Consider the following 27,253-nt stretch of genomic DNA (forward strand, 5'->3'; position numbering starts at 1 on the left):
GTGACTTCGCCGCTTCGGTCATCTGGGCGGGGCCTCCCCTTTTTTCTAAAGTTGTATCCGACTATAGCCTGCTACTCCACGCTGGGGAAGGGGTTTGGGGAATAACAGAGATAGGATGGGAAGAGGAAGGAAGGTGGTGGTATACTGTTAAGCTTCTTGAGAGACCAATTAACCTAGCGAGCGGCGACGTGTAGCAGTATTTCCTAATGACCACCTATCGCTTGATGTAGTAAAACTGGACTTGGCGGAGTACAGACGTCCTACCTTTTCTCTGTGTCGCCGCATTTTCATTTCTCTTAACAGGATGATAAGTGAAATACTTACGCCACATGTAATTCTGTGGTTTGTTTAACCCGCACAAGCCAAAATTATACATGCTCGGACAGAGCAATTGCCGGCATGGCTATGCAGCTACCACCTACCACCATTCTCCCCCTCTTCTTCGACGTTGATGGACTTGCATCTGGAATTTCGCGCGAGGGCCGATCACACAATCTTGCATGTCGTTGTGTGCGCTCGTCTGGTTACATTTTGGTTATATTCATTATCATATCTGTAAGTGCAGCTGCCCTCCTGCAGTCAATTTCGCTACCATCTGTTAAACTTTTGTTCGCTGTTTATTTTATTCAATCATACACTAACTCGCCCAGTCATCGCAATGCCGGTTTTTATTAGCCCGTGCAGTTAGCCACTTTTTCAGCGTCTTGTAAGAATGATAAAGTTTGCGTCGCACTTACGGTAGCCCCAGCGCAGACCTATCGGCGTACTGCTGCGCCACGGGAGGTCGGCAAGCCTGAGCTCGCGAAGGGTTTGCGCGATGCGGCCGACGGAGGGTGGTCTCCATGCAAAGTGGCAGCAGACGAGAGAATAAGGAGAGGACCACCCCTCATCGGCCAGTGTGATACGCGCTGGCCCCCGAGGCCAGTGTCGTATTCGACACTCGATGCCCGTCTCGGGTTGGATGAGTCACGTATAGGGGGCCCGGGCACGTAGCCGTCAAGCAAACAGCGCGGTGGCCCGTGGAAGGCACGCGCTTGTACACAGGCATCGACCCTGCAGCCGCTGTGCAAGAGGAGCCCCAAATGAGAACAGCAGCAGCAGCAGCAGCACCGCGGGCGCCAAAGGCACAGCGGCGCGTAAAAACACGGAACCAATATCGGCGAGGGCTTCGGCGCTCTTCGGCTGGCGTTGGGGGACCCGGTGATCGATCGCGGACTCCGCGAGCCCTGACGCGACGGTGATCGGAGCGAGCACTAAAAGGGGCGCCGATTGCGAGAGGCTAGCCGGCCCGAGATAAAAGCGCCAACAAAGCGAGCAACGAGCTCGACGTGGGAGACCCCCGGCCCTGCGCCGGGCACCGGTGTCCCCGCGAAAGGCTTTATCGCGAGGTGACCACTGAGGGAACGCGCCTGGCCGGCTGGCGCTGCGAACCTGGTAATCCGCACTTCATTCCGAACGCGCGCGCTCTTCAGCTTGGTGGCCTGCGCCTTGATTAGGGAGCCCCACGGGGTTGCGCGCGGCCTCTTCTGGAAGCTTTTGGATCACTACCGGATCTAAAGCCCGCCTGTCTTCTTTGTCTTTGTGCACTTCTTTTTAAATGGACTTCTTTTCGTCCTTTCCCGCCTTTTTTTTTTTTATCCTCTGTTTTGGTTATCGTCGTTTCCGGCAACCGCTCTTTGAAGAGGTTCAAGTGCCGCTCAATGATGTCGGCCTGAAAATCACCGATTTGCGCCGTGTTCCCCCTCTCGACGTGAATATCTTTGTACTCACTTTTATTACAAAAGGGTATTACGAGATCAGTGTTCATTCAAGCGCATCGTTATTGGACTTACACGTTTTGCGTACTAGCTCGCTCTCACTTGGTGGATTCTTCTCTAGCGTCTAATAGGTTTCGTTACTGTGGAATGATTGTTTAAAAGTCTTGTGTGCAAGACAAGTGAAAATGCGATGAAGCTAGAACGGGTCTCGTGTATTTAGTGTTTGCTCGCGGCCATCATATAACAGCTTAAAGGCTAAAAACTAATCAGTGACATATACCACAGTGCATTACGGGAAAACTTCGTAGGCACGCGAAAAAATGTGCTCCAACATTGCGAAACCGTCGCACTTCATTCAATTCAACAACCACAACGAGGACGACTATGCAGGCAGAAAAGAGAGAAGTTATTATTTTTCAGGCCACAACAACAATGGCAGCATCAGCATCAGCTACCGCATGCTCGTGTCGCGGTCTTGTCTGTTTACTCGATCGTCAGTTCGTACAGATTTCACGAGAGTGAATGAAGAGGAAAGGCAGGGAGGTTAACCAGATATCAGTCTCCGGTTTGCTACCCTACACTGGGGAATTGGCGATAGGGGTTAGAAAGATGACTGAGAGGAAAACGCTCAAAAAAAAGCAAAAGAGAACACGCATACATGGAGACACACACACACAAGAGGCGTTCCAGTTAAAGACGTTCGCAAAGGCCGGTAGATCGCAGAAAGCGCAATAGCGCTTGCACGGCCTTCTTCTGTGTCGTTAGGTTCCTTCGCTGGTGTAGAATTCTTTTTTCCGATGGCAGTTGGTCGTCCAGTTAGTCAAGTTCAAAGCGAAGGCATTCCCTCAGTGGACTGTACTGCGGGCAAGCGCACAAAATATGGTCGATTAATTCGTCATGGCCGCAGTGGTCACAAGTTGCGGTGTCGGTCATCCCTATGCGGAATGCATAGGCTTTGGTGAAGGCAACGCCCAACCACAGTCGATACAAGAGCGTGGCACAGTAACAAAAGATCGCTAATCAACTTTTTCTTCATTATAACCTCGGGGGCAGCGGTTTACATAGCAAGTTTAGAAGCAGTCGAGTAACGCAGCACCCTTTCTTTAAAGAAAAATATTCAGATTCTGATCTAATTTCAAGTATTCATAATGGAATGTCAAGATTCAATTCACGCAATATCCAAACCGAGCGCACCGGTGGCGCAAAAAGAGCAACGCTAATATTTCTATGGACAAAACTGGAAGGATGGCACATCGTAGCAAGTACTGAATTGGCACGTCGCATCAGGTGCTTGCCAGGGAACGCGCGCCGTATGTGTATCTGCCGCGACTGGCCGCAACGTTCAAACTTCCTTTTGATGTGTATAGCAGGACGGCCTTCTCTGTGCTCCCGGCGCGCTTTGGTTGAATATTTTTTGGATTGAGCGTTGAAATTCGTTGAAACACCTCAACTCAGGTGCAATTTTTATTATTTAAGAAAAATATGGGTTGTTAAAATGCGTCTGCCTCCAAATTTGTCATATAAACAACTCGTATAAAAAAGGTAATGAGCAATTTATTTTAATTATTCCTCTGAAAGCTGCGTTATTCTTCACGGCAAAGTATTTCCGCCTCGCCTAGTAACTCATCTGCAAAAAAGACCACGTTCGCTAGCCTCATTGCCTTTTAACTAAAATTTCTCTATGGCCTAATTATTTTTTAAATCTGTATATAAAGTGAGTTACTGCAGAGTGCCTTATGGCACTCCTTGGGCGCATACTTGGCGAAAGGATTGTGCGAAGGGACCAGCTTCACCGACCCCGAATCGCATTAAACAATTTACTCAACGACACCAAGTTACCACTACACATGCCGAGGCGTTCCCCAAGGTGGTGTTCTAAGCCCTATTCTTTTCAACCTCGCGCTTCTTGGGCTGGCCGAATCCCTACCGGAAACAGTGAGTGTTTCAATCTACGCCGACGACATCTGCATCTGGACATCAGCGGTCACTCGCCTGCAGGTTCGCGCACGGCTACAGAAAGCAGCAACACAGGCATCTGACTACCTTCACGCACAAGGCCTTACCATCTCAACAGACAAATGTGCGTTAGTCGCTTTTACGCGAAAAGCGATGACTCCTTATCCGGTATGCATCAATGGTCAGCCTATCTCCTACAAGAGAAGTCACCGGTTTTTGGGCGTCATTGTAGACCGAGACCTTACTTGGAGCCCTCATGTTGCCCACTTAAAGAAGAAGCTCACATCTATTGTTCACGTCTTCAAGTTCATCGCCGGCAAAACATGGGGATCGTCAGTGGGCTCCATGCTACAGTTATATCGAGCACTGTTCATCGGATTCCTACGCTACACTTCTCCCGTGCTTGCTAAAACATGCAAGTCAAATCTTCGAGAACTTCAGAGCGTGCAGGCGCAGGCACTACGTGTTTGCCTAGGCCTTCCGCGCAGCGCCTCAACAGCTGGAACCATTGTAATGGCTAAAGACCATCCGATCACGACTTATATTAGTACCGAAACGCTTAGAGCATGTTTCACGGATGCAGTCAAGCTCTCTTGCGTGCCTGCCGGAACGACGACCACAGGCGTCTTTCTCCAACAAGGTCAGCATCCATCGTGCCTCCTTACCATCGGGTTTCACACCCTCTGCACGTTCAACCTCAGCTTTGTGGTGTTTAAAACAACTTCAAGTGCGTCTTACGGTTCCAGGAATAAGAAAGAAGACCGACCTGCCTACCTTGGCCTTGAAGCAAGCAGCTCTGGATTGTTTGCACACTTTCTACTTTGATCGAATACACATATATACGGATGGCTCTTCCACTCAGACCAGCTCCACCAGCGCAGTGGTTATACCATCACGATCACTAAGCATCCAATACAAGATTTCTCATTTGACAACATCGACTGGTTCGGAGCTTGTTGCCCTCCGAGGTGCCGTTGATTATATTAATAACCAACCGGCTAATCGGTGGGCTATATTCTGCGATTCCAAGGCGGCCTTACAATGTCTTCTGGCATCTCTTCGTCGCGGGTCATGTGAACAACTCGTGTCGGAGATACGAGAAATGCACCATCTCATGATCGCGAAAGGACACGACGTCGTGTTTCAGTGGCTGCCTGGTCATTGCGGTATCTCCGGCAACGACCTCGCTGACGAAGCTGCTAGAAAAGCACACGAAGGAGCAACCCTTGTTTCAATACCTTTATCGCGGACCGACGCAGCCCAATACTTAGGCAAGCTAGCGCACTCTTTGACATTGGAGAAGTGGCACACATCTGAATTCACTCACCACCACTTGCATTCCCTCGATCCCTCTATGCAACTGCGGCTGTTACCAGGTCTTCCGCGAAATGAGGAAACAGTGCTGTGCCGCTTACGTTTGGGAGTCGCATTCACAAATGCTTATGCATTTCTGATTGGAATGGCTGATAGCGCCGAGTGCAATGCCTGCGGTGTCGAGGAAACCATAGAACACCTACTGTGCTACTGCCCATCTTATGAAAACGAAAGGCAAGACCTCTGCACAGCTCTCAATCAGCTAGATGGGAAGCCGTTCACCTTGAAGAAGATCTTGGGACCATGGCCTCGCATATCGCAGCTACAAAAGGCCACAAAAGCGCTGCTGCGATATCTGAAAGCGACCGGATTGAGTGAGCGCCTGTGATTCGGACTGAGTGACCGACTGATATCTCCAGTGGACTTTCTCTTCTTTTCATCTTTCCGTCCCCCTTTCCCTTTCCCCAGTGTAGGGTAGCCAACCGGGCTCAGTCCTGGTTAACCTCCCTGCCTTTCTTTTATCATTTTCTCTCTCTCTCTCTCTACTCAACGACATATAAATTATCGTAAAGCTTTAGGATTAGTCTCACGCACTCTCAGCGGGCGCGGACTTTGTGTCCGTAGAGGTCGTATTAAAAGTGCTAGGCCAGTTCGCTCCATTTACTGTATCTGTGCTGTTATTAAATATTCGGAGGAAGGTAACACAGGCGTATTTCATTGCTTTTGAGTAATGTTTCAATTACTTTCCTGAAGCAGTAATTGATAACAGTAATCAACAAATATTTTTCATTAAGCAATTGTAATTGTATTCGGGTACATTTTTTTTTCTGTAACGTGTACAGGTCTGCACCAAAGCAACCTCACCTTTCCTATTTGCGTCCGTATTGCCTGCCTCTGCAACAAAAACAAGCCTTCAGAATAGTGGCTAGCCGGGCTTGCTGGTACGAACACATACTTTCGCGAACAGCACTAATAAAGGCTCATTCACACTAGGCCAACACGATATCGAGCTATGCGCCGACTGTCGGCAGTTTGTCGGCGTCGGTACAGTGTGATGGAGGCGTCGACATGAAGGAAAAAACGTTTTCGTCGACAGTCGGCAGACCGAAATCGGTCTCGTGTTGGCGTAGTGTGAATGAGCCTTAACGGGACACAGAAAAGGGGCAACGACTAAGGCGCTGTGTCGTGCGCCCCTTTTCTTTGTCCCGTTATTTGCGCTGTTTCCTAAAAAACAAAACGTGGGAACAGGGAGCCATGGCCTGGGGTTTTGCATGCTGCCTTCGCACTACGGCCACTGCGGTGGATGAATTGAGCAAGTTGAGACCCATATCGTGGGTCTTGCCTACCTATTATTTACTGTTGTTGATGATGATGATGATGATGATGGTGATGATGATGGTGATGATGATGATATTCGTTGGTACTCTATACGAACAAAGTTCCATTCTATTTGCATTCGAATATATCAAATTTACTCAATCGTAATACCTGCATAATCACACCGCCGTATGGCTACTGTGCCCTTGCTGCATTGCTTTGTCAGAACTTTGCTACTCATCTTCGCCGACAATAAATGGGAACCTCGATGTAAGAAAGCTATGCGCCGATAGAAGCCCGTGAACGTTCCCGTGGAGAAATATATTCACCGAAAGAAACATAATTTTTAGGTGTAAATAACAACGAAATAGAGCAAGCTGAATTTTTCGGAGCCTAACAACTGAGCGCGCTGAAACTGTTTTAGAAACCAGGGCTCGTTTTCACAAAAAGCTTGTCCACTACAATTGTTGGTAAGAGCAAATTCTAGCCAATCCTATAGTGCTGGGCATATCATTAGCGAAGGCGGCCGAAATGGCAAAGAACACTTGCGAATGAAAATGTTTGTGAATTCGGCCCCAGAGAACCACAGGGACGAGAAGGACGCGTTTCAATACGTAATACATCTAACAACAGTAGAAACGCCACCTCGTGTGTAGCGACGAGCAGAGCGGCACCACGCGGGGAGAAAAACCGCCAAGCAATTCCCGACCGGAGCGAAACGCGCGATTTCCAATGCGAAAACGCCGGGACAATGCGCGCGCTTGGCGCGCCCACCCGCGTTCATCTCGATTTTCGTTCGGCGTGCCGCCTGACCGCGCCCCAGGCGACAACAAACTTCGATCGGAGGAAGTTGTGCGGGCGCGGTTCTTCATTCGGCGCGAACGAGAGCGAAAGTGCGCTTGCACTTTAAAAGCAGCGTCTCGCCGGGCGCCGTATAGCTGTTCGCGCCGAGGCGGCGAGGACGAAGCCGACCGTCTTGTTTTACTGCGTCTGAGGTCGCGTTCCCTCTAGATTTACGCTCGCCCTCCCGTCCGGACCATCCCGCGCGCCGCCGTTTCCTCCGCGAGAGGAGTCGAGGCGCCGGTAGGCCGCGCTGTCACCAGCACGTGCAGCCGGCAGTCCCGAGAGGCGGCCCCGGAGCTCGGCAGAGAGGCCAGGGCAGCGCGCTTTGTTTGCGCGCACGCAGAGACTACTATTCGACCCTCGCGCGCGCGCCCCACGCGCCCGCTCCTTTCTCTAAGCTTGAGCCCCAGCGACTCAATTCGTGCGCTTCTTGTTTTCCTGTTTTGCTACTGTTGCAACTTCCCGAGCGATATACTTTTGGTCGAGCGGAAACTGCAGTGTAAGCAATCCTCGGCACACCTGTCTCGTTGTAAACATTGTTTACGCTTCGAAACTTGGGTCCCCCTTTTCTTTTCTCTCTCTGTTCCCGCTCGTCTTTGGGAAAAGCCTGAATATTCAAGGTCGAACCAGGTGCTTCGTGTTTTCGCCTCGATGGGAAAAACTGAAGCTGCGGGCTTGTAAACTTTGTTTGCCTATAGCTGAGTCACCAGTTATTTATAACGCATTGTCGTCCCCACACACAGTGTCCCGACCTCTTCCGTGATCAACACGCGCTTTTTTTTTTTGCTTCCTTCTTTTTCCATGCGTTCATCTCTTTTTAATTCCAATGCTCGAAATTGAACATTTAACATATATGCACGGATGAATTTAAGATTAAGGAGTGCAGATAGATTAACCTGCAGCGATGATTTTGCCTATAGTATATACATCGGTCCTCTCGAATCCCTCCATTTTCCCTCGGCCAATTTTTCACGACTATTATAGGACATTTCTGAAACCTATATTACATGTTGATGCGCGCATATGAGATGAATCTTTCCCAGTGTCCGTGAGGCTTTCAGTTTTCACGTGTACAACGATTTCCGAGCTTTAGGCACAGTTCCTCGTCTTGATATCGCTGCTGCTGCTGTGCAGAAACGAAGCGCATACACAGTTAATCATATTTTTATACTGAACGTTCACTCACTTCCCTTACAGAGCATTATACAAAGCGTGTATATAAAATGAACAAAGAAAGGGGGAGGGGGGGGGGGGGGGGCTGCCATGAACAGAGGAACCTCGCTACCTTTTGCGCCCTTAATTCTGAAGCGGGCGACGAATTCATTTCTCCTCTTCAAGTTTACGCTACTACAGCAATTGGTCTCCGTCACTGTGACGTGAAGTACTCGTTAAGCAGTATGGTCGGAACCCCTTCTGCAAGAACAGCAGTTACTGAGAGTACCCTCTTGGGGTCTGATACAAAGGATCTTGTACGTGACTTCTTAAAAGTACTCAGATTCCTTTCGTCAAGAAGTCGTATGTCTCGTATTCGTACAGCCGAGGACGCCGAAGTGTGTTTCGCCATCCTTCGTTTTGGCTCATAAAAATCATAGGAACAATGAGCGAAATCTGGCTGAAATGTGACTGTTCGTAGAGAACGCCGCGTCGGTCTGGTCTCGCCAAAGCGTTCAACGTCGTGGAAGATATGTAGCCGGCGTTAGCCAGTGGTACGATGCCTCGGAACTCTTCGAATGCGAGGACTCCTATTTATCACGTGATAATATACGCCATCACCCCTAAATACTCCTCTCTAAATAGCCAACACTGCGCAGAAAAAGAAATAAAAAAAATTACGTAAGACAACATTGTTCTTCGCAGCCTTCGCACGAAACACCAGGGCTCCACGGTGTTAGCCAAGGTGCTATGTAGGATACTGCGCGGACGCGCTGTCATTTGGCAAGTATTGGGAGCATTGTATACTTTCATGGGTACGTTTAGGACTGGCCATAGTATATCACACGACCGTCCTCTGTACATGAATCCACGCGACTGCATGTTTATGAAATACATATTCGCGTGTGGCCGCGTGTCACATACAAAACGCTCATTTTTTATAGTTGATTGTTACCCTGTAGAAGTGCGTTCACCCATTGGCAAATGCTTGTTCAAAGGCGCAACACAGTAGACATTGCTTGAAGGGCCGCTCCCGCAGACAGTCCGCTGGCTCGATCCTGGAGGCTCTATAGGTGCATTTTGTTACAGGTACATGGTCACCCAATAATATTTCGAGCAATCTCATTAACTCTCTAAAAGGACTTCTTCTTGGGCAAGCTGGGGCTTATATTTCCTAGGTATACTTGATTGGGGTGCTGAATACTTTTCGTGAAAGTGGGACAGAAAAAAGGAGACAGTGAAGCGCGAAACTACCAATTGTTTAATGACAGCCTCAGTAACGTATAAAAAAATAAAAGACAACTTCCGCGCGTGCGCGGAGAGCCAAGGTGTGATGTAGAACAACATGGTCATGATAAGATAATTTGAAGAAAGCACATTTCTGCAGAATACAATAGGATAGATGTATCGCTGACACAATCACACCCTTTCTTTTTAATATAGAACGCTTCCAACAACTCCCTTGCAGTTTGGTCCCTACTTTTGCTAAGATTCAATACTTGCTCAAAGTATGGCGTACAACGACATGCTTTGCAGTGCGCAGAAAGATGCGCATTTACATACTTACCAGCACTATTAGCATGCTCCCTCAACGTCCCGTTTGTCCCCTTTTGAGTGATCACGTCTGCTGTGCGCATCTCCCTCGAGGTAAAAAAGAAATGTTACAGTACGACTGACTCAGCGCACTTTAAGACTGTGAAGCGTGGAATCAGCTTACTTTGCCTGGAATCGCCTCTGCGCAAGTCATGTGTGCGTATGATGCAGGCGAGTTTTCGCAATCAACTTGAGAGACTTTTAAAAGCAGTCTAGCCTCAGTCTGTCTTACATTCCGTGATTGAGTCCCTGCTGCAGAAGCTGAAAGCTAGCGCAGCGAGTGAGCACCGGGTGAGCCATAATCTCAAAAAGGTAGCTACCAGATATGGCATTCCGGTTGTCTTTTCGGCTCTAAACAAGTTGGCTCGGATTACAAGTTCCCCCGGATTACACGTGATGGGCCGCGCGGCTGCCTGCAGCAGCACGCCAAACTTTTCAGGGACTGTGTTGAAGGGTGGTCCATGAGATATGCCTAGATTGCGCCATGTCCTACGTTGGAGAAACGGGACGTTGTATTAATGACAGATGAGAGAGCATGCTAATAGTACTGGTAAGTGTGACAATGTGCATCTTCCTGCACACTGTAAAGCCTGTCGTTGTGCGATATGCTTTGAGCAAGTATTGAATCTTGGCAAAAGTGGGGACCAAACTGCAAGGGAGCTGTTGGAAGTGCTTTATATTAAAAAGAGAGGGTCTGATTGTGTCTGCGATACGTATATCCTATTGTATTCTGCAGAAATGTGCTTTCTTCAAAATATGGGGCCCTATAACGTAAAACTATTCCAATATGTTTTTATTCCCATCTCCTGACGTCAAATTTGCGCAACCGCCGACGCAAGCATCGGGCGGTCGCCCAGAACTGTCTCAGCAGACCAATGAAACGCTCTCCTCGTTCATAGGAGGCTACTTTTGTTTGCTTGAAAAACGAATAACATTGCCTATACTGAGCGGCTTGTCTCATCTAATTGGCTCCCGAGAAGTGAGGAGCATGCTCAAATGGAGAGGGATTCGATGGGGCCGAGCGACTGCACTGAATATCGATAACCGGATGAAGAGGGTGGTGCCGGCGTCTGCGATTGGTCCGCTTTTCCTTACTTAGCTTGCGGTGGCTGGTCGAAAATCGCGGCGGCATGCTACGGAAGCTTAAGAATAACGCTAAAACGGATCCTCAGTAAAAAAGAGTTGGCAGAACGAAGTCGTAAACGTGCCGAAAGTGCTCAAAAACGTGAGACGGCCACGCAAAAAGTTTTATTACACGCAAATAAACCCATGCTCTCCGGCAGGTGCGAGTAGCCAATGCCTGTGCGATCGACGGCAGCCATCTTTTATTCCTTTCGGAACGGGGCAGCCTGCGGCTATTCAGAAGAAAATTCAGTTTTGTTTGGCATATTAATGCATCTTTAACGCAAACACGTCATTCTGACGCGGGGAGTGTTTGCGGTGATGTGACATCGCGTGACAGGCAGGTGAAGTGGGGGCAGCCCGAAATCTTTTGACCAATATCCGAGGGCTAATGGCGATAAGGCCTCGAATGAGATATAACGTTTTCTTTTGTTCAGTAAAATTTTGCATAATCAGTGTGTACACGTCATATCAGATAGGGAGCTATTACGGTTTTCATGACGTCGCGTGACAGACAGGTGGAGTGGGGGTGGTCCAAAAATGTTTTTGACCAATCGCGGTGGGCTGATTGCAGAAATGGAATAGAAAAGTTTGGTATAGTTTTACGTTATAGCGCCCATGTTCTCATGACCATGTTGTTTACATCACGCCTTGGCTCTCTGCGCACGCGCCGAAATTGTCCTTTTTTTTCTATACGTTTCTGAGGCTGTCATTAAACAGTTGGCAGTTTGGCGCTTCACTGTCTTCTTTTCGCTGTCCCTTTTCACGAGATGTATTTCGCGCCACAATCAAGTATACCTCGAAAACATAAACTCTCTAAACGTCTGTGCCACCTTATCGCACGCCGCTCAGGCTCTGGTTAGTCGCATTGGATCCAGGCAACGTAGTCAGTCGGTCCGGTTCAGGAATTCGCGCGAACAGAACTCAGCTGCTGAGAGGCCGAAGCCGGCTGTAGCTTTCACAGCGCTGCGCGCTTTTCGCAACGCGTGTTCACAGCCCAACCATCGCACTCGCATGCGAGTCCTGCAAGCACACTATGGTGCGGTTGGTCACGCGATCCCAGGAGTCAGGCCCTTCAGCTTTCATAAAGCGCTTGCAGCAGCATAATATCGATAGCGACTCAGGGCGGTGTCTCGCGACTCGAGCTATAAGGCTGTCTCACGTCGACTGGCGGACCGCTGAAAAATGACCGCACTCTTTCCTCGCTGGCCTGTTCGATAATCAGGTTTCGTTACGAAGGCGCCGGTTATGAGTGGTTTAGCGGTAGCGTCATAGCCTCGACGAACGCGACCCAACGAGCCGCGGGCCCAACAATTGAAAGCCACGCCTCTGACGTACGAGCGGCGTGTATGCGACCGCGTGCACCACTTCTCTTTATCTCAGTTAGACCTGGTCATTTTATATCGTTCTTTTTTTTCTTTTTGCCTCTCCTTTTTCGTCCTCGTTCAAAAGATTTTCTGACGTGTAACCTCTCTTAATTTGAAACAAAGTGAACTTGAGAAACATTTCTACATCGCGCTCCGCTTTTTGCCGCTTTTTTTTTATACCACGGCAGAATCACACCGTTACTGTGCATTCTTCATGCACTCTCATGTGTGCAAATTTTATTTCTTTGAATTTGTCGTGCTTATTCGTGAGCACTTAGCATCGTCAACGCACGAGTGCTTGACTATTCAATAGGACAATGCTTTATCCTCAACAACATTTAAATACCCCTTTCACCATCCACCCCCCCCCCCCCCCCCCCCCCCCCCGCGCGCGCTTCTGTTTTCATTAGTCAAATTTTGTGTGTAATTGATTGTATGCCAGTGATATTGATCTTTACGAGCAGCATCAGGGATATCCAGGGGTGAATTTTTTATCGCACTCCTATACATCCTGTTCGCTATCGTATATTGTCCCTTATAAAATCGTAAGGGAGCTCACATGCCATAGCGCTACATGTAGCGCTATTGGAGTGCGAGCTTATTTACACTGTTGCTTATAGAATGGGCGCAGAATTGCATACAAACTGAAGGCTGAACACAGCTGGAATTTTATTGTGGTCACTGCAAATATTTATTTTGTTTTCCTCTTGAACGTTGGTAAATTTGAGCTTAAGTATAAGCCATGTTACCCAAATTCAGAGGCTCATGAGCGCTGTTTTTGCGCACAGAACGAGGTGCCCTCAACGTAATTTCCTGCGGGTTATCGTCTATCGGGACAGTCATTCCGCACCGCTGTATAGTTAAACACCTTTATGACGAAGTGCTCGGGACCTGCAATATCGTTCGTTACATAAGCCACTTCATTGTAAAGATCGCGCCCCGTACCCATCACCATAGTGCATGCTAAGCACGCTCAACGAAGGAAACTTTGAACATGACTTCGAGAGAGACTTTTTGAAATGAGTCCAATTTTGTTCGTGTGTACACTTTGAGAGAGTGTACGACTGCAGGCAACCTTACTCCACCGAGGTTCGCAGCATTCTCTGCGGCGAAACGCAAGAGACGTGCAAAGTATAAAGCTTCAGATTGCCGAATGCCGCTGTCGCCTACCTAGTGGTCAAAATTGTCGGTTTGTTTGCAGGAGTCTTCATCACTATTGCCTTCGTTTGACGTTCGCGTCATTTCCGCCTTACATGGCTTTGAAGACGTCATCGGTCATGCCAGCTACTAATACATCATCACGTCGTCATCAACTGCGACATAGTCGTGCGTCATCGCACCCATTGATGCATTACAACAAGCAGCGTACGAGTTTCGCGATTCCTAAACTATTGCAGCAGGACCACTTGGGATTTCGGCAGGCTCGTCAAGTGCGTCGCTATAGCGCTGCCATTAGCGCCAGCACAGAGCGCAGCTTGGTGACGTCTGTGTAAGGCAGTGGCGGCACCGCTACGGTTCGTTCGTTGTAAAGCAACAAATCAGCCGTCGTCGGGGACGCCTAAATTCCTTCCTTATACAGGCACATATTCCTTGTAGTGGTCTTAGTTGTAGAGGTGTTCACAATACATATTCATTTATTTTGTTTATTCGGTTTGCACACACACAAAGAAAAACGCACATAGAAGAGGAAGAGAGCTAGCTGGCCACTGCCACCAGGAGGGCACAGAGCCTGCCGGCTCTAGAAGGGAAAAGGTATACATAGAAAAGGAATAAGTGAGTGACAGGAGATATATTAAGAGGGAGAGCAAATTAAAAAGGAAAATGGGGAGGAGGGGAGTGAAGAACAATGGCAGAATAAAACATGCATGTGCGTCAAACATTCATGGGGCGGCACTTAACGTCCGGCAAATGGTCCACAAAATAGCACAAAATTGGAGCAAAATGGTAGGCTATTATCGGGAATCTAGATTTGTGGCCTTCAAAAGTGCTGCATAATAAAGGCAGGAATTCTGACGGTACATAATCGATCCATCGTTATACAGGTTGTTTTGCTGTAGAGGCGTTCGTTTTAGAAACATTCGACTGCCGGCAGAGTACGAAGCACAAGTCAAATTAGTCGCTTTGTAATCAGCGTTCAAGGCAGTCGGTGCAGCGTGACCTCCTGGATTCGCTCAACCTTATTAGTGTGACATTGAGCGTGTACGCTATCGGAGTGTCAGGTAATAAGAGTACACGAGGCAATAAATGTATCAGCGAACGGAGTAACCGGCTCCCGTAGCATCTTTGTTGGCTCGCAGGAAATCAATGAACTCGCACACTCATAAATGATGTCGCTTGCAGGGTTTGTGGTTGCAGGGAATTTAAATCGTTGTCAATGGAGAAAAAAAATACAGCTATGTTCGATGTGCGCATATGTCGCCTGCCACAGTGGGTCCCAAGAGCTCTGCATTTATTTAAAAAAAAAATCCATGAGATATTATGTCTGAGTTTTAGGAGCATGCGAATATTCGAAACTTCCGAATATCGAATCGAATATTTCCCTATTCGATTCGGTCTTGAAGTCCAGTACTCACTATTCGTAGATACAAATATATTTCGGATAGTTTTCGAATATTTCAAATCACCAAATGTGCACCATCAAGCACAAAATTGGAACAAGCGTGCGATAAACTTCATCCCGGCAGCCAAAGCAGACATAAAACAATATAGGCTACGTAGTTGAGCACGCTGCGTCGCTCAGAAAGCCAGTCGTTTCTGGCTAGACCGCCATCGTTCGCGCTAACCAATGATTCCTCAGTATGCAGATAAACTGTTTATTTGCTTCTGATGCTCCGTATGTATTCGATTCGGCCTCCAAAATTGCTGTTCGCACTACCCTACTGAAGTTCCTTAAGTGTGCATTGAATTTAGGTTCGAGCAGTGCGTCACAAGATTGGTGCTCTTATTCATTGTGACACGTATGCAACGTAATAAGGCAACTACAATACGTAGACGTCACACTGAAACTGCATAGCAAGCGTGTGACATCGCGAACGCGAAGTGAAAGCTCAGAGCAAGCCTCCCAATGCCTGCGAGCGGAACGTCCTCCGTTCGGGACGCTGTCAGCCGCCGCCTCCGCGCAAGCAGCGTGCTCTCTTCCGCCGCTTCCCCCCAAGTGCGCGAACAAGCTCCTCTAGCGTCACGCCGGCGCGTGGCTGCGTCGACGTCGTCGGAGCGCGCGCGCGTGCTCCCGCCGGTCACGTGGTGCCCGCGGCCGGCTGGGAGCGAGGCTGGGGGCCCGCGCGCACTCAACAAGTGGGGGCGGCACGCGCGAGTGCGGCGTCGGCAGCAGCGCGGTCCGGGTCTCGCCACAAGCGTCCAGCAGTGTCGCGGGCCGCGCGGGCCGCTCGGCCCCGACATGTACGGCATGGTGTCCTCGCAGTCGGGCGGCAAGGGCCGCTCGATGCGCAGGCACCAGCTCTCCAGGCAACGCACCTCGCACTCCCTCGGAGGCGCGCCCTCGGGGGGAAGTCCCCGGGCCACGCCGGGATGCAGCGGCACCGGACAGCACACGGCGTCGCCCGCGCGTTCCCTGTCGCACCGCGGCGGACAACACAACGTGTACGGTCGCCTTGTCGGCTTCTTGAAGCACACTTGGACGGGATTCACCATGGCCGTAGGTAAGCATCTGTTGCAGTCGGTGCTCCACGAAGATCGCGCCGGTCATACTGTAGCGTCGCGATTTCAGTGAGCAGTAGAGCTGCATAAATTCACCGAAAATAAGGGGCGAGGGGGGGGGGGGGGGAAGCACGCAACTAGCAACTGTATCCTATCTTTGAGAACGCACTGAACTCAGTCCAGCGAATGTAGAAACACGAGTGCGACGCTCGTGCTATAGTTTGTTGGGACTGCACGACCTGTGAATGAGCGAGGTTGGGACATGTGGGGAAGTTCATGCTGTAAGGAGCCACTATATCGTGAAAACAGACAAAATACTTTTCACGTGTGAGATTTTTGTTTCTTAGGGTTTTGAAGGATTGTGTGAATAAGAATTTGCCGTATGGACTTTGCCTTTGATTTGACTGTCATATAAATCTAAGAAAAGAGTAACCACGGGAGGATGTGGCTAGCCAGAAAACAGTGACTACTCTTGTGTGTTTCACCGACTTGAGCATTTCTTGCATTTTTAGTTTTCTTTAAATGACAGCGTCTTTCTTTTTATGGTCACAATTGTAGGAGAGCAACTTTACGCGGTACGAGACGAATCGTGTGGCGAGATTTTTTGCTCATTCCGCCGTATATAAGCGATTGCGATTGGTCCAACGCAATGTTCCTCCAAATTCCGTCCGCACAAATCGCTGATTGGTGATGTTTTGTTAGTTTTGTGCGTGCATCTGTGACGGATAACGGTCGAAAGCTGGCGTCGGCGCAGCGTCTGACCTTGACCCACTGCCGTCGACGCCAGCTTGAAAGCTATAGATGTTGTGAGCGCCATTTGACTCTTGCCTTTACTCCCAACTAATGGCTTTGTTAACTGCTTCTCTTACGCTAGCACATTATAGTAAGTATTACTTTCATCTCGCTTGCTACTTCGTGTGCATGGATTTGTGCATGGCCCGCCGCGCGGAGTGCTCCACTTCGGCGGCGTTTTCTCCGCAGCACGGGCAGGTCATGCAGACGAGAACTGCATGAACGTGTTGTGCAATCGTGTAGGCAGGAAAGTGAACCAGACGTAAAGCAAGCTCAGTTCGCTAGGATGACAGAAGCGAAGCGCGGCATGAACATGGCTAGGCCGCTTCAAAAAAAGTTTTGCAACTCGTTTCGTGTCTGTTGTGTGAACTATATGTTCCCTCCTCGGCTTTTTATAAGTTGTCTTCCTTAGGGCCCGTTTTCTTTTTCTTCTTCCTTTCTGTCTTTCTTTGTGGCCAAGTTGGCTTTTTCTGCCTTCATCCAGATGACGGCACTGGTCATCTTTCTAACAAAGGCGTAAGGTCTGAATGCGCGCATACGCTAGCGCGTAACAGTTGCACGATAATGTAATCGACATCTCCCGTGTCTGGCCGAACAGAAGCTGTTCGCACCAACGGCTACCTTTTAAAATGCCTGTGCCGTCATTACTTGGCATGTGATTTGAGACGAAACCGGCTTAGCAGGTCAGTCGCTCATGTGCACATACGGCGCAAAATAAAATAATAATAATAATAATTAAGAGCGAGCGAGAGCGAAACTTTAAAACTATCGCAATATATTTTCGTGACTTTCGCGAAAGCGCACAAGAGCTGTTAGTCCTAAAGACATCGCACAAATAAAGGGCACTTTTATGACTCGAACTAAAATTGTTATATACTCCATTTTCTGACACATATTTAAACAGCTTGTCGGTTTTTGGTGTGCAGGGCTATGGAATGACCCAACTTCATTAGCGACAATGAACGCAAATGTCAAGCTTGCACATTCGTAAGGAAGGAAAATGTAAGCAGGCTTCACTGAAATATTCTGGCCGCAATTGATAAGTACAAAGGTACCACTTGAACAGCCGAAAGAAGCACCGTCGAAAGCTTCGAGAGACAAGGCTGCCATGTACTGAACAAAGAAAGGAGCCATGCAGAATGTGACAGCGCGGTCACGCATTTTAGCGAGTTATTTGCATCCAAAAAGGAAGCGAGAATTTTGTTATTCGGAAATACGTAGCATGCTAGCCCTCGGGCCTATGTGCATGTAAGCGCTGGGTACATAAGTGCAAAGAACGCAAATACGTGCTTTTAGAAAGATTATTCCGGCTGGCCTCCTTCGAGATCGTAAAGTGCGTTCAATAAGCTCCGATAATCGCCGCCGCTTCGCGTTTTTAACGCGCAGCCAGCATTGAGCGGGCACGGCAACGGCTTGCCTCACAGTGCAACTGCGACGACCCCGAGAGAGCGATAGGACGAAAAGAACATATTTGCATTTATAGGGGAAGTGATTCTGGTCAAAGTAAGCTGCCATTTTTTTTTTTCGCATGTCCTCACCAATATAAATATTTCCGCAATGCATACTTGTGCAAACTCACGGCTTGTGCAAACAATAGGGACAAGGGCTAGTTGCTCCCTTTTTTTTCTTTCTCTGCTCCCCTTGCCCCCCCCCTTTTTTTTACTTTCTTTTTATTATTGTAGTGTGTAGTATGCGCGCGTGTGCCATGAGCAATGGTATGTGCGCAAATACATTCGCCATTCCATAAAGACTTCGGCTTTTATTTCTTTCCTGACGCGTTCCCCATGTCGCCTATGGCGCTGCTGTTTTCCATAGTAATAGCTTTACCTAAATTATACTCCTGCTCCTCTATAAAAACACGCCATACGTGGAGTTTGTCAAGAAAGAATGAACAAACCTTTAATAAACTTTCTTACTTTCAGCCAGCAAGTGGCGCGCCTTCCCTTGAGACGTGTTTGCCAGCATGCGCACTTTAGTGAGGAAGCATTTTTTTTTTATTGCAGCTAATATAACAGACCAGGCTTAATCACCCTGTAGAGAACGACGATCACTTTTTCTCACTGACGTACTTAAATAGGCTAATTGTTAGTGAGAACGCACTATGCGCGCGTGCATACATCGTGGCAAGATGAGTAACATGAGTTGGCCCGAAGAGACACAGAAAGCACAAGATGTCCTTAGTGTGGTCCAAAATGTGCGTGTCCACAGAACATGAGTACTTACACTTACTGAAATAGTGCATATCCAGCCACGCAAGGACACCCTGTGGAAAAAGAAATATAACAATTGAAAAAGTTAAGGCATGCCAGACTGCTTTCATGAACCTACTAAACGTTACGCATATCTCAGAACGCTGTGGTCGCAATAACCCGTTTGGAACATGTAGAGAGTCCTCCCGAATGTAAAGAAATATTGTCATGCAGTATACCTATGTTTCTAAGGCAATTATCTGAGCTCATGATACCGATATTCGAAAGTGCTTGCTGTTCGGATAGTTGGTACATCGTATTTCATCATGTACCAGTGGAACGGCGACTCCTTGTCGTTGTTTTGTTAGTTTTCGCAGTTTTCGCTCTAAATGCGCACTATTTAAATTGTTGCAAGAACCTGAAATTGTTGCAAGAACTCAAAGTGTACTTGCAGATGTGCTGCAATGGTCTACAGCTAATGGCCTACGAATAAATGCGACAAAAACAAAAGCTGTCTTTTTCAGATCCCGAGGCACTGAAGTCGACGTCAACCAATCATTAACGCTTGAGGGAATACCCGTCGAAATAGTGGAGAAACATAAACTGCTGGGCGTGACTTTTTCTGCTCATATGACATGGACGTGTCATATTGAATCACTAACTAAATCGTTATCGCGTGCTGCTGGTGTTCTGTCACGATGTAGGCACTTTCTTCCAGAAAATGCTAAACTTCAGATTTATCATGCTCTGTTTTCTTCCCATATAAATTACTGCCTGTTAGTCTGGGGCACCACAACCCTTAGTAACATAAATACAATTCAGCTATTGCAGAAAAGAGCACTTCGGTATATTGCAAACGTCCCGCGCAATAGTTCTACAGTTACATTGTTTACCCGCTATAAGATATTCAGTGTGAAACGCATGTTCGATTTTCGTTTAATGTATGCTTATTTCTTTTCAAACGAACAATTCAAAGTTTTTATTAAAGATTTATCTAATATAAGCATGCATTACACTGATTCACGCACCCGCAGCACCGACAAGTGGCTTGTTCCTCGTTCCCGCACGACCTATTTTATGCAGTCTCTTAGATTCACACTGCCGTCCCTACTTAATAAATATGAAGAGAAAGACGCCAACTTTTTTACGTTTACAAAAAAAGAAATGCGTGAATTTTTTCTAACTCTAGTCTAATGTCTTTTGTACTGTCCGAACATGATCAAGTATGTTTCATTATTGCTTGTAACACGTTTATTTTCGTCATTTTATAATGTGTGTTCATGTGAACATTGAATATTTCAACTATAATGTACAACTGTTCTGGAGTGTACTTATATACTGACTTTATTTGTTCTATTGTTCCGTTGTTGTATTTGCACAACCTCTTCTTAATTTCTTTTTTTACTGGATTTTTTTACTTGATTTCTGTAAATTTGTTTTTGAACGTATGAATCGTAATACCGCTGTCATGTACGTGGGCCCTTAGGTATTTTCAAGTGGTGTTACTACCGCTTTTCGCCTAAGGGACCCCCAACTGTCGTTGGAAATAAAGATTGATTGATTGATTGATTGATTGATTGATTGATTAAACTCCAACTGAAGGAACGCGCTATATGTAAGATTGTATGAGGTCCTTTCGAAAGCATCGTGACCATGTAAACGGTTTACTTCAAGTGAATTGCGCGGATGAGCACGATTTCATGATTCCAGTTTTAGACAATCGGATGGCTGGATTGAGAGGGTCGCACAACGGAAAATAGAAAGAAGAAAAAAACGTTTGGTGAGGTTCAGAGTGCATTAAGGAACCATAGACATTCAATATTAATTAAGTGATCGCCATTACCTCGTACCTTGAAGACCTAGTGCAGCTGTGGAACATTCAAAACGAATAAATCGGCCAACCAACCTAAGTATACATCCTAGCACGGGAACTTGTGAATTCTTCCGTATTACTCACCTTCCTGCTAGAAAACTAGAGATTTTGTGCCGTTTGTTCTCGAAACGGTGTGCGTCGGCTCCGTTTTTGTATTGTAATATTCTTGAGAATTCTCTACAATTGGCTCTATTTTTGTTTGTGTGCATGTCCAAACTAGCATCGTCTATTCTTTTTCACCTGAAGAGAAATGGCGACAAATATTTTTGTTTTTTGCTTGTTCTGTTTTGAAAGAATACCCGGAGCCGGAGGCGAATCCGAATTCAGGTGCTTTAGCGATCAGTGCAGGACCACTTACCCATGTGCTGTCGTTTTCAATTCTCATGCAAATGCTGGCGACCTCGTCCTTCTGTACTTTGAAAGCTGAACGACTTTTCACATCACATTTTGAGAGGCGACAGTGGCAATTGTTTCACTCTCGAGAATTTCTTTTGTCCCATAAGAACCAGGGAATCGTTCTGTAGAGCCGAAAATGGTGCGAAAGTTCTCCTCTCTATAGGGATCAAATCACAGTGCGCGGAGAAGTCGCGCAAATGCTGAGGTCTTTCTTCCCGGAATATACAAAAACTCAGCCTTTATTATGCCGCAGGCAGTCGGAAAGAATCTATCGACCTGGCCGCCGACTCCGTAGAACGATTTTTGCATCCACCCTCGAGGTAAAATTCAAACCCCCGTTCATACATTTTCTCCTACTTTCAATATTGCCCTAGTGCGCGTTTCTGTCGAACACTTTGTTTAGTTTGGTTCTCCTGAATGCCGCCTCCCGCCTTTTACTCATTCTATCATCACCTTAAACATCAATGGTTTGATTACACGAAGCTTACTTCCTTAGGGTAGCCAAGCAAAATTCACCATTTGTTTTCTCACTAAAAATGTATACTACAAGAGTTCACTGCGTCCAAAAAGTGTGCTGTCGCATTCTGTGGAACATTTGCATGCACTTCCAGGCGCATGCGCCTCATCCAAACGAGATTTAAATTTAAGGCGCAAACGACTGAATGCGACTCAGTGGCTGCACGTGTTCTCCGAGAGTTCGTGCATTCCCCACTTCAAGACTTCAGTGTTAAAATCTAATTATTTACTTACATAAGCCCAAATAAATTACCGCATTCTGGTTCTATCTTGGCAAAGACCTTTATGAGGAGCATCAAAACCTTGAGCTGTGTCTAAACGAACCGCTTGTTTCTCTATGTCCTTTTTCGTGAGGCGCATTCTTGCACTATACTTCACCATACGCTCCTGATAGCAGCTCTTGTGCATGTTGTCTTTTGATACGCCGCTATATATATATATATATATATATATATATATATATATATATGAAGAGGAAAGGCAGGGAGGTTAACCAGTATTTTCTCCGGTTTGCTACCCTACACTGGAGTTGGGGGATATGGGTTAGAAAGAGGACAGAGAGGAACGGCTATAATGTGCACTTCAGTTATGCGGAGAAGTTGCGTAACGTGGTGTCTCCAACCTCGTTTCTTGTTTGCTCCGTCTCCCTTGCCTTCTGCCTATCCGCTGCTCTCACATCGCCCACGATAACCACGTGATCAGCGTCCCTCCTCGTACTGTTCTGGTTCAAGAAGAGAGCACGAACGTCAGAGCCTTGTTCTACGTGGAACCATAGCAGCACGCGATGTAAGCAGTCGATGACCCCCTACACGGCAGCCACGACGCAGAAGGCACATATCTCCTCCACGCTTGTGAACAGACGAAATGTCCGCAAAACCACTGGGCGTCTCGCGCGCATTATCCCTTGTGCTTGCCGTTTCAATACCGCGCACATTCTGGCTCGCTTTATTTGTAGAACCAATCCATAACGTACCTAGAGCGTGCCAGTGAGCACTAATGAGAACAGCGGGCATTCGTGAGCGTGGATTATCGCTTGAAAGCTATTCCATACGGTGAGCACTCCTTCAAAGCTCCTTATTTTGCTTCCTCTCTGCCTGCTCCCATCCTCCTGCATCGATTTAGCGCGTTCTCACAACGCGACATAAAAGCTTTTCCGAGGAAAGCCACCCTCAATAATGCCGTCGAAAATGGGCTCCAGTGTGGCTTACGCAACTATCGCGTTTTCGCGCTCTCTCAGTTGTCGTTTCCGGAGTAACAGGTGCGTTTCGCTGAGTGCGCTCACTCTGATATTCGCAAACGCCGCCGCTCCGCCACCCTCTCCCCTCTAGAGAAAGAAGGGAAATGAAACCGCCGAATTAGGGACGGGTGAATAAAAATATCCGCCTTACAGACAATAGTTATCGCCATCAGCTCTATGAACGTGCGCATTGTCATTGGTTCTTTGTGTTAGCTCTGCGCTTGCGCCGCTCGAATAATATGCGCCCTGTACATTGTCCCGCCGCAGACGACGAAATGATGAGATCTAAAAACAAGGATGCACAAAAATAAACTGGCTTGCTGTCACTATAGCAAGTACCATGCATTCAAAATTAAACTTCTACTGGCTTTGTTTAAAGAGGGAAGTGAGCTATGGAAATGCAGGTTGCACAGAGGTACTATGTTCTGCGGCGAAAATTGTAGTCATCTAGTAATAAACCAAAGCTCATTATTTTTTTTATTTATGCGTCTAAGGCGCTGATTTGTGTCGGGAATTCGAACAGCGCCGTATTCTAACGCAAGTTCATTTTGTTTTATTCTTCCGCAAGGATCGCCTTCCAAGACAGTCGTCCCCGGTAACTCAGTTGCGGCTAAAAATCGCAATCTGAGGTGGAATTGACACCGCAATCTGTCTTATTAGTGTAGTCGAAATCGTCGCGTATTTGGTGCCGGCCTGAAAGCAGGGTCGAGCTGATCACGGATCCTCTATCATGCTCACCTAGCGAAAAAAAAAGAAACTGCCGCATATATAGCGGCACCGCTATTAGGGATGAACTGCAGAAGCGCACGCAGTTGGGCTGGTTGGTTCATCACCGGAGTGGAAACAGCGCTACATAGCAGGACATGAGGCGTTGTTGTCTGTCCCTTTCTCGCGTCCATTTATTTTGGGCCCTTTTCCGTTATTATTACACTATTAGGCTCATCCTTGCGGTGAGATTCTTGCCCCGTAATGTATGAAAATACTGGGTGATACAGTTCGGGATGAATATTTCGCAAAGCGAGCCCTGTAGAATACATCAAACAAGAGGAACTTGTCTTAGGGCACGACTGTCACCAAGCTTCCAGTATAAATGCACTATTCGAGCGCTAAAATTAAGCAGTCTGTTACTTCAGTGTATTCACTTTCTGGTCGCAATTTCCCGTATACAATGTTTTTCGCCGAGGAGGATCACGCTTCAATCGAAGTGCATTTCTGTATCTCAGGTAGAGCTCATATCAAATTCAAGAAAGTACAACTTTGAAGGCACCGTATGCGTCCATATAAACATATAATTTTACTGGCACCTGATCAAAGCATTGGGTACTTTAATTCTTTTTCCTCATACCATAGCAAATATCATTAGCGCATGTTGTTTCTGTCTAAATATATTTAGCTGTAGTGAATCAGTTGGAGAGGTTGGAAACACGTGCCAGTGTAGCTACATTGGAACAAGTCAAGGACAAGAGAACACTCCCTAGTTTTCTTTTTCTTTTTCTCAAACGTGTTAGCTTATGTCAGCAGGTTTTCCCCTAACAGTCGGCTTAGGCTACAGCAATAGCGGGAAGCAGCAGCATCGAGACTGATCCCTATTCCCTGTGTTCTCAAAAGTAGGCAATAACTTTACATGTAAAATCGCACTAGTATATGTTAATAAAAAAAGTGAAAATATAAACTTGTATTTTCAGTACTAATAGATATTATTTTTAAAGGAAAGTGTGAATTTTCGTAATAGCAGTCGCCGTAAGCGAAAAAAGAAGGGTTACTTCACAGTTGGACTATTTTGGGGTTAACGTATTATCCGGTCCAATGTATTCAATACTTGAAAGAAACAGCGAAGAGAGTCAACTTAATTGACAGCAATTCCGTGCACTTTTACGTGGCCCGGCGTTCATTTTTTTCGTGTTCTTCTCACATCCCCAAGAGCGACCACATACGGCTCGCCGATGCTCCCCCGCTGTTTGGCCTTTTCGAGAGGAGAGAGAGGCGCGTGCAAGGGAGCATTCCAGAGTGGCAGCTGATTGCCTGTATTGCATTACCGTGCGCCTTCCTGCCCAGCGCTTTCTCTTTTGTTCTCGCGCGCGGCCCCTTTTCGTCAAGCCGCGCTTCTGCAGCTGTAGTCCCACGGCAAGCAAGCGACGCCCCGGGGCTACCTCGCTTATTTGCCGTAACGTCAAGCTAGCGCCTACAGCTGCCGACGCGCCATTATGGCGCCGAAGGCAGGCCTCACGGAGAAAAGAGCTACTCCCACGTCGGCTGGGCGGGGTAAACATGGCCGCTGCACTAACACGTCTTCGGTGGTGACCTGGCGACTGCATTGGGGCCGTGCAGCGATGATCGATGCGAGAATTCTGTGGTCAAATTGGAACCGTGCTCACGTGGACTGGGCGTAGGCGCACTGCAAGCCCGTTAGCTTTCGAGCACCTTGTTGGACCGAATTAACACAGGCTTGGCATTGTGGCCGGGCATGTGTCCTGGTCGTCTGCCCAATATGGGATTTCCCTTCATTATCGGCCACGTAGCAGTCGCCATTCTACGGTGGGAGTCCCATTTGCAATACCTTGTTTGAGGTCCGGTGCAATCTGATGCGGCGTCATTTACTCGCAATCAGCTGCCCAGCGGAGTGACACTATGCAGTCGGTGCGCACAGTCGCTTCTGGTAACGATGTCGGGAACACCGCGCTCCGGCATGTGTATCAGGCAACGCTAACGCTGCCGAGGGCTGCCGCCCTTACGTAATCGATACTTGAAAAGCAAGCGGATATTTTTTTGCGCACCCAGATCAATCGCTCGCGCCTCACGTGTATGCATTAAGTTGTTCCAATGTGCAGTAATAGCATATCGTGCGATGCGTAGTCCTTATCAAAACACAGGTTGAGCGGCTTGTACCGCAGCCATGTCTATAAAGACATGGCTGCGGTACGAGCCGCTGAACGGACCTAAAATACGTGGAGAAGAAAAATGCTGTCGGATCGCGGAGTCGCGTTGCCTAACTTGTATGTCGATGTTGCAGCCTCCGAAGCCATGGCGATGTGCGGAAGGCGCGGCTGAAATGGGCAAGATTTGCGGGAAACCTTAATCTCTTGGAAGATTTACTGGCGGCGTGAAGGAAAACTGTGATTGCAGCGACACCATCACTAGCTAAGTCTTTATTTGGTGAGAAATGCGAAAAGGTGCAGTGAAAGCCGTTTGGCAAGCTGCTTTAAAGCGCAAGCTTATGCCGTCATTAGACTCTATATGCGCCGTATCGAAATGTTGCTGGCATTGATATATATATATATTTTTTTCTGATGGCGTTGATGCCTGCAGGATAAACAGGAAATATACGTGTTTGCAAACCATTTCAGCTGCTTACAGCTCGCTCCAGCGATTCGCAATGTTGCTCTGATCTTGCTGTCGTTGGTCCTTATCTATACGAATACGTGCCTCAGAAAAATGACTCTCACTAATTCCGACGATCCTGCAAATATAAATTTACAGTGAAGCTCAAGACATTTGCGTGGCTTTTCGAAGTGTTTCTGTGCGTTTACGACCATTCGTGCTATATTTTTTGTGTCCATTCAGAGCTGCTCTTCTTTTTCAAGGAAAAAAATAATAGTACTTTTAGGCGGTCTGCGTCTTAACGCGTAGAAACATTGCGTTTGTCAAACTTTAGCGGCATAACTATAGTCGAACTATAGAGGCATGAGATGCACTCGTTTCTTTCTTTTTTTTCGTGTGTATGTGTGCGTGCGTGTGCGTACGTGCGTGCGCGTAAAGCAGATAACTATAGGAATTGGAATATGCGAGTACCGTCGGTGCTATAGCAGTCGCCCATCATACGCGGCTGATGCGTAACGGGAAAGACGCGTGACACGTGACGTAAAGCGTGTATCACGCATTGGGTCACACCGCATAGTTTTACGCTGCACCTCGTTGTTTGACGTGATGTGTGTTAGGAATAGTGAAGCGCCATCAAGCCGGCTTAGCGGCTAAAACAGGCCATCCGGTTATTCGATTCACCCGTTATGCGAATTCGAAAACCGGACCAGTGGGAGTAATCCGTTATGCTGCCTGGTATTTCGGTTATAATATCCGGATATTTGGGTATCCGGTTTTTGTGTACTGGTATACGGACATTCCTTGAGTGTCCGTAACCGGTGGCACGAATGTCGAAGTAGAAAGCAACGAATTAC

At 47.4% G+C, this 27,253-nt stretch overlaps 1 protein-coding gene across 4 annotated transcripts in view; it reads left to right on the forward strand.

Moving 5' to 3' along the window:
* The window catches only part of LOC135901601 (Kv channel-interacting protein 4-like), a 568,045-nt gene that overhangs the window by 382,470 nt on the left and 158,322 nt on the right, over positions 1–27,253 (forward strand). The window contains exon 1 of one of the 4 annotated variants that reach the window (XM_065431443.1): positions 15,748–16,080. The exons of the other annotated variants lie outside the window; for them this stretch is intronic. Within the exon in view, the coding sequence (XP_065287515.1) occupies positions 15,819–16,080 (262 nt within the window). The 5' untranslated portion in view covers positions 15,748–15,818. Of the gene's footprint in view, positions 1–15,747; positions 16,081–27,253 lie in introns of those variants that run through there. 4 annotated transcript variants of the gene reach the window in all.

The sequence above is a fragment of the Dermacentor albipictus genome, chromosome 1, assembly GCF_038994185.2.
Source record: "Dermacentor albipictus isolate Rhodes 1998 colony chromosome 1, USDA_Dalb.pri_finalv2, whole genome shotgun sequence".
Taxonomy (NCBI): domain Eukaryota; kingdom Metazoa; phylum Arthropoda; class Arachnida; order Ixodida; family Ixodidae; genus Dermacentor; species Dermacentor albipictus.